The 11,231-nt window shown below is 39.4% G+C and overlaps 1 protein-coding gene across 1 annotated transcript in view; it reads left to right on the forward strand.

Moving 5' to 3' along the window:
• Positions 1-5,550: 5,550 nt before the first annotated feature.
• The window catches only part of LOC102202208 (C-X-C chemokine receptor type 3-like), a 10,978-nt gene continuing 5,297 nt past the window's right edge, over positions 5,551-11,231 (forward strand). Inside the window, exons 1-2 of the mRNA XM_013911614.1 lie at positions 5,551-5,884; positions 8,462-8,569. Of these exons, the coding sequence (XP_013767068.1) occupies positions 8,567-8,569 (3 nt within the window). The 5' untranslated portion in view covers positions 5,551-5,884; positions 8,462-8,566. The remainder of the gene's footprint in view (positions 5,885-8,461; positions 8,570-11,231) is intronic.

The raw sequence follows: 11,231 nt of genomic DNA on the forward strand, positions 1-11,231 counted from the left end.
GCTGTAGTCCACAAAGAGCATTCGGACGTAGCTTTGCCGCTGCTCTAGGTGACTCAGCACAGCGTGGAGGGCTGTGGCGATGGCGTCTTCTGTGGATCTGTTTGCACGGTATGCAAACTGGTGGGGGTCGAATTCTGGGGGGAGGTAATCCTTGATGTGCTGAAGGACTAGTCTCTCAAAACATTTCATGATTACCGGTGTGAGGGCCACAGGGCGGTAATCATTCAGGCTGGAGATGGGAGACTTCTTCGGCACTGGGATGATTGTGGCTGATTTTAGACAGGATGGGATGGCTGCCTGATCCAGTGAGAGGTTGAAGAGTCTGGTAAAGATGAGAGTGAGCTGGTGTGCGCATGCTCTTAGTACCTTGCTAGGTACTCCATCTGCACCGGCCGCCTTCCTGGGGTTCACTTTTAGGAGCACACGTCTGACATCGTGCTCCGTTACAGTGAGTGGAGCGGTGCAGGAACCAGGTGAGGATGAGGATGGGAGCAGGGCTGAAGCAGATGAGTGCTGCTGTTGTGGTGTTTCAAAGCGGGCGAAGAAGCTGTTTATTTCCTCTGCCAGCTGCCCACTCGGGTTTTCTGTTTTCGCAGTGCTGCCTCTGTGGTTGATGATGTCTTGCATTCCCTGCCACACCTCTCGTGTGTTGTTGCTGGACAGGTGGGACTCGATGTTCCTTTTGTGGTCTGAAACAGACCAGCGATTAAAGGAACATGAGGCTTCTTCTTTTCCTTCGATCATAGTTTTACTTTCATGCATTCTCCATTTTGTCCCAGTAACATTTATATGAGCTCCTTGCTGTTATTTCAGTTCAGGTTTCAGAGATGGTGCCATCCATCCATCTGCTAGCACATTTCTTTCAGAGCGACAGCTTTCTCATGACACTGACAGATAGGTGTCACCACAGGGGAAAACCCTGTGCCAGGTACTGTCAGCAAGTTTCACCCACTGGATGTTTGCAATTCTTGTGGCTGTCTTTCTTTCTCTTTGTGGTTTTTTTTTTTTAAAGCCTATTCCAAAGAAATCTGCACAACCTTTGAAATCTGCAGTGACAAACATTTTTCCACTTTGCTGCAGCATGGAAACTAAATAACACTTTAGCCTGCAGGAGACCCACAGTGAAACGTTTTGGTGCTTTTGCAGGCAGATTTTAGTAAACTATCTTCCCTTACGGTGGGTGTTGATTTTCAAAAATTAAAGGTAATCAAAATGTAGAACATTTTTTCAGTATGGGGAGAGCAAAGGACAAAAATGTGTTGCGGTCCCATATAAAACAGAAGGTGTTTTCACCCCAGTGAAAGGAGAAATGAAACCTATGAACTACGGCATAGATTTATAAAAAGGCATGCCCACTATGCATTTCCCAAATGAATGACAGTTTTTGTACATTTAGGCCGCTTGAGGCTGTCACAATGAATAAATATTATTAGAGATGGTTTTATTACTTTTTGTGTTTCCTTTACTTTTGCCTCATATTTTGATGTACATCATGGAGTACCAACATGTCTCCCTGGAAGCTCAGATAACACAGCAGCTGTCATTGTGCAGTAGAAATAACTTAAGGTGACTTAACCGATTCTTAAACCAGGCAAGCATAATCTATGAAGATACATAACTGCAGCACACAAGCACATTGTTTTTGTATATTTTCTCTTTATTTTTACTTGCCAGTGAAGAATCTAAAACATTTTCCTGTTTGCTGCTTAAAGTTTATAAAAGAGCTGGAGCAGGATTTTGCACTTAATCTGGTTTCCTCTGTTTATCTTAGTTTATTAAACAGTCTTTGCGTTGTTTGGACCATCAATCCTTTAGTCACACTGATGCAATCATACAGTAGATTTGTTTTACAAAACACTGTTCTGAGAGATGATAGCGGGGCATCCAACAGATGGCACTGCAGCACCACTGCGTGACGTACTCTGAGTGGTGATTGTTAAAGAGTAGTTCCCCAAAGGTGTGCCCCTTAAAATGTGGCTTCAACCATAAATTGTCGTTGCAACTGACCATAAAGCTTTCTTTCTTCAGCTGGTCCCCTTAGGGGTTGCTACATCCATGAATCTTCTCTGTGGTCTTCCTCTTTTCCTCCTGCCTGGCAGCTCCATATTTAAGATAATTTTCCCAATATATCCACTATTCCTCCTCTGCACAAGTTCAAATCATCTCAGTCTTGCTTTTCTTACTTTGTCTCCAAAATGCTTAAATGGAGCTGTCAACTCCAGCTCTGCCTCCTTTCTGTTTTATGTGTGCCATCATCTCCAAACCATCACCAACATCTTGTAAACTTTCCCTTTAACTGCAGTTGCATTTACCATTAGTGCACATCAAAGGCCCTCACTGGTGTCGATGAGGAAAACAAAAAGCTGCGAGGGTGGTGGTGGTGGTGGGGGACTGCTTTTGTTTTAAAGCAAAACACAAGCAGCCAACACAATCTACTAACTACAGAGTTTTTAGCTTGGCCATAGTTTCAGCCTAAATGGCTCCACTGTGGGGAGAAGTTGGCTGACATGGTGCCAAGCAAGCTGAAAAGGAAACCTAACCCATCCTTTCTGAGAGAAACTTGGCTTCTCAAAGGAAAGGCTTGAGCTGAACAAAAGCTTTCACTATATCTGATTTTTACTACACTTCCATCATGGTGAAATGAATATTCCTGCATTATCCACTGGAAATTTGAATAAAAATAACAAGGAGAGTTTTTCAGTGAAAACATCTTTGACTTTTATTAATGTGTGTTTTCTGTCTTTGTGAGTAAATGAGTTAAACTCAGCCTTTAACTTACTCGTCTGTTTGCGACAAAGAGACCGTTACCAGAAATGTAGAAAATTTGATGATGAAGTGATGATGATGGTGTTGCTTTAAGGAAAGTGTTTACAGTTAAGAGAATAACTGATGACACTGTTCTTCTGTGGGTAAGATATGTTTTTTTGTTTTTGGCAGGTGTGAATAATCCAGTTTAACCTTTAGTGTGTTTTTGCCTCAAAATACTTGAAAACCACTGAGCACGGTAAAGTTACCAAACTCAGAGACACTGTGAATTCTGCAACAACAAGTAAAAGAAAACAAATAAAAGAGAAAAATTCCTTTTAGAAGGACAGTGACAGCGTGTGGAAAATGTGTGGTTTGGTTTGTATGTGTGTCTTTTGAACAATCTTGGTAACGTTTTAAAAAGGAACCAAAACAGTGAAGCTCCCAGTAGCAACAATTCAGTGCAAGTTTGGTATTTTGGACAACAAACTGTAAAGAGGCTTCAGAAAGTCCTCATTTAACCAACCAACAAACAAACATTTGCTGTGAAACTAATGCTCTTTTTCTGACAACCTCAACATTAAAAAATACTTTTTGCTGTTAATAAAGCTGTGAACAGATGGCAGAACCTGAATGCAGTGGAAAATTACATTATTTTACAAAAGCATAACCAAATCACATACTGTGTCTGGACTGGACTCCATCTAGAGTTGACCATTTGGCTAACATGGGAAATAAAGCAAGAAGGGCCTGAGTCAGGGAGGTGATCAAGAGCCCAACGCATCGCTGTAATAGAGGTTCAGTATTTCTCTGCTTCCTCTGGCAATCAGCTACTTGGAGACTGTGGTGAGGGTTTGACTTAAATGTAAAGTGAGCGCATAAGGAAAAAATCAGCATCTGAACTGGGAAGACACACAACTGAATATGAGTCAAACTCCAGGAACCTTTTTTTGCCAAACACGTAGTCCACATATCCCCTGGACTAGCACCATCCTCGAGCCTTAGCACTGTAGTATGGCAGCGCTTCTCGGCAGAGGCACAGGGAGGCTGCCCAGAACTAAAGAAAAGACGAATGTAGTCCCACACAGAGGTACTCAAAGAAAACCTTTCCCACAGTGCATGTGATCTGAGAATAGGGCAATGGTTTAGCTTTCAGCATTTTAATGACCCAAAGCAAAAGATATTACTGAAGTAACCTCAGGAACTTGGTTCAGATAAGGTTTCCACCCCCCAGAGTATCTGTGAAGAGTCCAGTTCACACATTTCTGACAGAGCTCGAGAGCATGCGCCACGCTGAGTGGGGATAAACTGCACAAATCTACGTGTGCATTTCTGAGATATGCGAATTTAAAGGTCTTAAGTTTTTATTAAGTGAGCAATTTCATATTTTGACTTTTAATCAATTCTATAAAAAACACAAAAAATATTCTCATTGTTATTTATGGTTCATGAATTTTAGGCCATTTATGCAAGTCATTTGAGACATTTAGAAACTGTAAGACAAGTTATGCAGAAAGTGAAAGAGTCCGAGCACTTTCTGATGCAACTTCAGAAAGTGTTTTGTTTGCTGTATGTTATATTAAGCCACTGTAACCAGGGGCTACTGGGCTTAGTCATACAGACTTTATTAATACCCCAATGCATACTGTGATGGAAAATTTTAAGATTCTCTTTTTCCCTGTGTAAAGCTGAACCTACTCAGTGAGAAGCTCCCTACAGTCTTATTCTTTCTCAGCGTGATCTTTCAGATATACCACATGTTGAGCTGTAAAGTATCTTTTGCACACTGACTTTATACTGTGATCATGGCAGATAGACACATAATCTAGACTTACGATACCTCTTTGTATAGCATGCATACTCCTGTCATGTATGCATGACAGGAGTATGCATGCTGTGCTGTTGGCTGATCCCTTTGCAAAGTAAATTCAAACTCAAACTGACTGTTTGAGGTTTATTTCAGATTTCCATAACAAGCTTCAGCATTGACGCCTTGGTTGATTGAATGAGGGGTGTGAGATGGACAGAGACAGATCATACTGGAATAATCTATTTTTTTTTAGCTTTACCTTCCATAGTTGAGACACAAAAAGGCCAAACAGTGTAGACCCTAGATGTATTCCCATTGTGTATCCAGAAATGTTGTTCTCAGAGGTCAGATATGTGAAATAAATTGTGATAGTTCTTTGGGGAAAAGACAACAAACAAACAAAACCCCCGCACAAAAACGGATTGCCCGCTTTTGGTCTAGAGATTTGTCATCACAAGGCTGAGTAAATTCAGTGCTCAGGGAACAAAGAGTACTTTCTCAATGGGAAAGTAAATTGAGGACAAGGGTTTTCCGAACGTTTAAGTCTGTTGTGACTGTTTTGCCTGGTTGTAGCGAAAGACAGTTTGGATTTGAGGTGACATTGATAGAAATTAATGTGCCAGATAGATAGAATTAAGCATTTGTGAGCATGGGGATAGGTCTGGTAAAGAAAATCCCACTGAAGACTGAAGAGGTGGATGCTGTTTATATGAGGGGAAAATATGGTGATGGTGCTATAAGTGTTACGTATGTTTGGGTAAAAAACTTTGGGGCTCCACAGAGAGGAACACTCAGCATGAGCTAATTTATTTGGAAGGAAAAAAATAGATCATAGAATAAAGAAGAAAAGAAACTGAAAAGACATTACATCTGTGGAAATATGAAGCAGAATGCGGGAACAGAGGGAAAGGAGAAGCTCAAGAGAAAAGTCTTGACTCATCATTTGCAAAAGGTCCTAGCAAATTTCCTACATCAAGATTGTGATTGAGGCGATGATGAGATCGGGGCAGGGCATTGAGAGAGGGCATACAGGGAGGCCATAGCAGCCATGTAATGCAAGACACCATCTCGTTCACACTGAGAATACCATCAGAACCCAGCAGAAGAAGAAAAAAGGAGAAAATGGACAAAGTGCTCCACCTGATGATCCAAACCCTGTACTGATCAGTTCAAGCTACAGCCTCTTTGCCAGAACTCCAGAGGATGAGGATGATATGACCTGTTTCAAGTGTTATCAGAGGGAATGCCTCAACCGGGACAGCATCGCCATAAGAAATGACAACGAGAGACGTGCAACTATTCTGACTCATCTGATACCTGAAGTTGACGGTACCACGCCTTTGGCACATGCACATGATAGTATACCAGCCTGAGCTCACACTTGAGTAACTCCTCCACAAGTTAGTGGCAACTAAGTTCACTCTATCAGTGTGTGGGAGTAAGTTGAGAGAGAACATTTTACTTTCTCACTTGATGAACTGGAGAAAATCTAACTTTTAAACAGGCAATTTTACTGTCTGTCTGTTTTTAAACAACTTTTTTAGACTGTTATCTAAAGTGTTGTTTGTCATTTTTGAAAGCCCTCAGAGTAGTTAAACCTGAAGGGTTTGAGCCTAAATCTCACAGTGTCAGTCCTGATTGGCTGGTATTAATAAATGGTAAATGGCCTGCATTTGTATAGCGCTTTTCTAGTCCCTAAGGACCCCAAAGCGCTTCACACTACATTCAGTCATTCACCCATTCACACACACATTCACACACTGGCCATGGCAGCTACATTGTAGCCACAGCTGCCCTGGGGCGCACTGACAGAGGCGAATAATAATAATAAAAACTCAATAAAAATTCATAATTTGAAAAGACCAAAAGTAGTTTCCAACTTTTAGCGCTGACTGAATATGTGGTGAAATAATAGGAACTGGGAATGCACACTATATAGACAGCAAGGTTTTTAACATGAATTAAAACTAGATGTGAAATATTTCGTTTTTTCAGTCAATTAAGGAAAAAACATGAAAAATAGATTCTGAGGGGAAAAAAATTATAACTCCTGAAATGATTTTGTTTGTTTGGAAAACTAAAATAAACCAAAAAATAAAGAGAAAAACTTCTTACTTTGAGCACTCCCCAGTTTGGAAATATTTGATATCACATTCTGCCTCATGAGGCTTTGATGCACATGCTTATTGAGACTTTAGAAATCTGTTGTGGCCGTGAAGCAGCCACACAGCTTAATGCACCAAATCTGATCCTTATGTGCTGCTCTCAAAGCACGGCAGTGACAGATGAGAGGATTTTGGCCCTTTTGGTCAAATATAGAACAAACATCACTGCAAACACTGCAATTTTATAAAATCCTGCCAATCTGCTGCCTGCTGCTCGGGAAGAGGAAAACAGCTCAACCTGACCTTTCAGCGCCTTGTATTTCCTGCCTGGGATGCCCCAGAGCTGAGCGTGCAACATGCACATAGAACACCTCCTCCCACTATTCACTGTGAAAATGATACTTTGAGACATTGCAAAACTTTGTCTTCCGTGTAATCCTAAGTTCACAGACAGGTGAAGGATGCCTTCCTCAATTAGGCTGAAGCCTGACCATCAGTAAGAGCAGACAGTAAGAGTAATGTGCTGTGCTCTACCAAACACCAGGTTATGGAGGAGTTCCTCAACTTAGCTTTGTTACTCTGCTCACAATAGAGCAGTAAAGTGTGATGGACTGATTTTCCCGTGTGCACCATGGAAGAACTAAGTGATTAATGCTCAGAAGAGGCTCATCTGTCACACCAAACCAGTTTTAACTGTTTGGTCATTACAACTCTTTTTGTCTGTTGTCTAGTACTGTGTCTTAGACTGATGGTACTAAGGTTTAATGATTGTTCCCTGACAGCCAGCCCAGATGGTTCATATGATCATGGACAATCACGTAGGGTGTATGGCACTGATTTGATGGTAACTGTAATGTTGGGCGTTTTTAAGGGTGCAGCTTTAAAACCACACATTTAGCAATGAGATTCATTAATAATTCACTTCTGAATACATCATGACTGTGACAGGGTGGAGGATTTTGCACGTTTCCATCTGCAAAATAAACTGTACATATTTGTTGTGACATCAGCACTGTTGTTCAGCTCTGTTTTACTTAACTACAGCTGAAAGGGTGAATATATTTTTTGAGACTGAATGTCACACAACGGAAACCTTTTTCAGCAAGTGGCACAGGTTAGTGGCACACTAACCTACAATGCGGTCAAATTAACCGCCTAAGCAAAAGGAAGAGGTGGTTCAAGTTGAAGCCATTCTGCAAATGTTCAAACAGTTGCTAAAGAAAAATCTTGCCAAGAGGCTTATTCATCTTCTGTGAATCTTATCTTACATCCAATCACACCATCAACATCACACGAAGCCGATGGTATTACATCAGTGAGCAGATGTGACTGAACCTGTAAACTGGAACTGTGATTCCTATGTGCTATACGAAATGATTCACTACTGCTAAAACGTAGCAATACAAAAACGATTTTAGGAATTAAAACTGCCAGTTTTCTTCTCTCAGTTCCTCAAACTGCCCAAAACAACATCTCAATGGTTTCACTGTAGCTTAAAAAAAACAAACCTCAGTTTAGAAGCACAGATTTTATGGTGAACAAACAAGTTTTAATTAGTTTCTTAGAGACAAAAAAGTAGTATTCGTGTGTTTATATTATATCTTTTTGTTTGTATCAGAATGTTGTCATGTTATGTTAGATTTGAATGACTTGTGTTTAAATCCCACTGTTTCCAGCGTGCTGCATCCCACTGCAGAATGAACCAAAAAAGCCAGGCATGCATGCTGCTTTGTAAAATGTATAATCTGGGTCACAACAGAACACTTCTTTCTAGCTGTGCTTTTCTCTCTTTCTCTGACAGGTGCCTACATTTCCATTTGCCTCTAAGATGAATTGCATAAGAGCTGCACAACCAGCCGAGGAAAGGTGTGAAAAACAACAGGAACACGATCTGAAGCTTTTGTAAATGGTAAGGGGAAACAGACATTTGAAACCAAGTTCTGTCACAGGTGTCATCTTTGCATGTTTGGTGGCTGCGTACAAAGCATGAGCAATACAGTGAAAAAAAAAGGTGTGAGAAATATCTTGAGGTTTTGGGGGAAGGTAACTAAATCTTTGAAATGCTGATCTTGAAAATGATATAAAGTGAGATTTAACACTGATATGAGTGTCATAAAACGCTATCTTTTTTTGGTTTGTTAAGACATGCCAGGAGCTTATCTATCAACATGTAGCTGTTCATTCATAATTTCAGTTTGTTTTTTTCATTCATTTTGACGAGACTGCGTAGTCCAGGAGCTTTATATGAATGGTGTGAATTGCTGCTGTGTCTCTGGGCATGCATTCTGCACCAATATTCTTCACTACTACTGTTCTAATAAAACCAGAGTGAGATTTGTTTGTGTAAACAGACATAAGACAAAAAGATGCACAGCATGACTACACTATTATTTCACCGCACGTTCAGTCAGTTTTATGTTCTTTGCATAGAGTCTGCTTTTGAAAAATATGATAGTAACATAAATTAGACCTATAAAAGGGTGCTGTAGGGCAGTGGTTAGCACTGTCACCTCACTGCACGAAGGTTTCTGGTTTGAACATCAGTGGTCTCCAAAGGCATTTCTATGTGTGCATATCTTCCGTTGCCACTTTAGAGAACTTTTTCTTTTCTAAATTAGAAATAAGTGTGAATGTGTCGCCCTGACATGAGTAACAAGAAGAGTGCATTTACAACAATATTTGTGTTGTAATTTCTTGCTGTGAAAACTGTTTTAAAATTTGGATTTCATGTATGTTGTTTATTTTATATGCATTTCTTGTCCTTATTGCAGTTTTTCTTGATTGCTTGAGCACATTTTAGAATTGTTTTTAAGTTTTCAGGCCTGAAGCAAACAATTGCAACAAAACACTGGTGCACAACTCAGTTAAAGCAATACAGAAACGTATATTTGATCAACTTTTATGACACTGTCTTTCAATTTTGTGGCAAAACTAAATGGATGTATGCAAAGTCCATTACTTGTGTGCTATGACATTGTCATCTAATCTAAATTTGCAGTTTATAAATTTAACATATTCCAGAGAGTGTTTTACAGCTTTCAACTGATGTGTGAGGACATGTGCACATGCATGAATAATACATAACAAGTTAAACACTGCAAAATATACAAATAAGAAAACCAGACACTACTCACTGAAATAAATCTGGTCAAACTGCATGATGATGGTTGATCTTTGGTGGTGACAGAGAGCTTAAGCTCATGTCTACCCCCCCCAAAAAAAAGCTTAAAAAAAGAACCCCATCAACATTTGTGATCAGTGGCCAGAAACAATGTGCCCGAGCTTGTCCAGGCTCAGAGCATATTTGCATGTAATATATGTCAAATACATATGACAAATTCAGCACTCAACAAAATGCATTTCTTTTAAATCGTGTGTTTCTCTTAAATGGCAACAAATTCTGAAACACAACTTCCAAACCAAATGAAACTGATGAGTGTTTCATTTTTAGTCTCTGATTTCACAGAAACGTTCACGGAAAGTGCGACTACGTTACTCACACAGTGACCCCGAAAGTGTTTTTACGTATTCATATCTCCACATTGGTGTAAAGGCCCTTTACTACTACTTTAACATAAACAGAAGGGCGACAAGGAGAAAGAAAATTTTAAAATTTTTTTGAGAATTTATAAATGTGTTAAGTTGTTTCTATTGTAGGCTTGTTTCAGACATCTGAAACACATAGTTTAACATTTTAAGTTTGTTAATTGTTTGTTTTTAATTAAAGGATAAAACTTTATTCTCAGCGTCTCGGAAAAAAGAGGAAATAAAAAATAAAACTTTTTAAAAGTAAGACGTTTCTTCACAAAAATCCTCAAAAAACTGTCTTAGCAATTATTTCATTAAATTTCTGTAAACCATCAGACTTCTTATTTACAGCTTATGAGAGTTTTTATGCTGTCATAACGTACCCTGTGAGGTGGAGGAGGGTTTTTTTTTTGGTTTGTGTGCCTGAGCCTTTGTCTTATGTCAGCTTCCTTTGTAGTAGCTTTAGATGCTTTTATCGGGACTGCTAGAGGTAGAGCTCTTTTTCGCAGGGCAGATTTATGTGATCTACAATATCAGAGACTCCTAGTTTGGTATGTTTTATATTTTATGCTGTTTTCAATCAGGCTATACTAGCTAAATTTCATGCATTTGTCATTCCTTGTTGTAAAATTTCAGTTGTGCTTACATAAGAGTACACACATTACATTGAACATTTAAACTGCACTCTCCCCTCTCTGCACAAATGCATGCAGTTAAGTATGTAATTAAGAAATAATTAAAATCGGTTTGTATTGAAAACAATGCAAACGATGAATTCTGCATAAAAATTCAATTTGGAGTATGATTGAATTTTGATGTTTGCATTGCTTTCATTGTGCTCATTTGTTTTTCTGTTTGTACGCACACCTTTAGCTCACAGTGACAGACCACAGCATATTAAACTCTGATGTGGTGTGACGTGTTATAGTTTGCTATTATATTTTTGTCACTGAGTAAGTTTCCAGGTTTTGTAAAGATGAGATGTGATAGAGCTCTTTTGAATCCTTTACTTTTATGTTTATTGATATAATAAATTCCATTTA

Source organism: Pundamilia nyererei, unplaced genomic scaffold, assembly GCF_000239375.1.
Source record: "Pundamilia nyererei isolate P.nyererei 1_Seehausen unplaced genomic scaffold, PunNye1.0 scaffold00067, whole genome shotgun sequence".
Taxonomy (NCBI): domain Eukaryota; kingdom Metazoa; phylum Chordata; class Actinopteri; order Cichliformes; family Cichlidae; genus Pundamilia; species Pundamilia nyererei.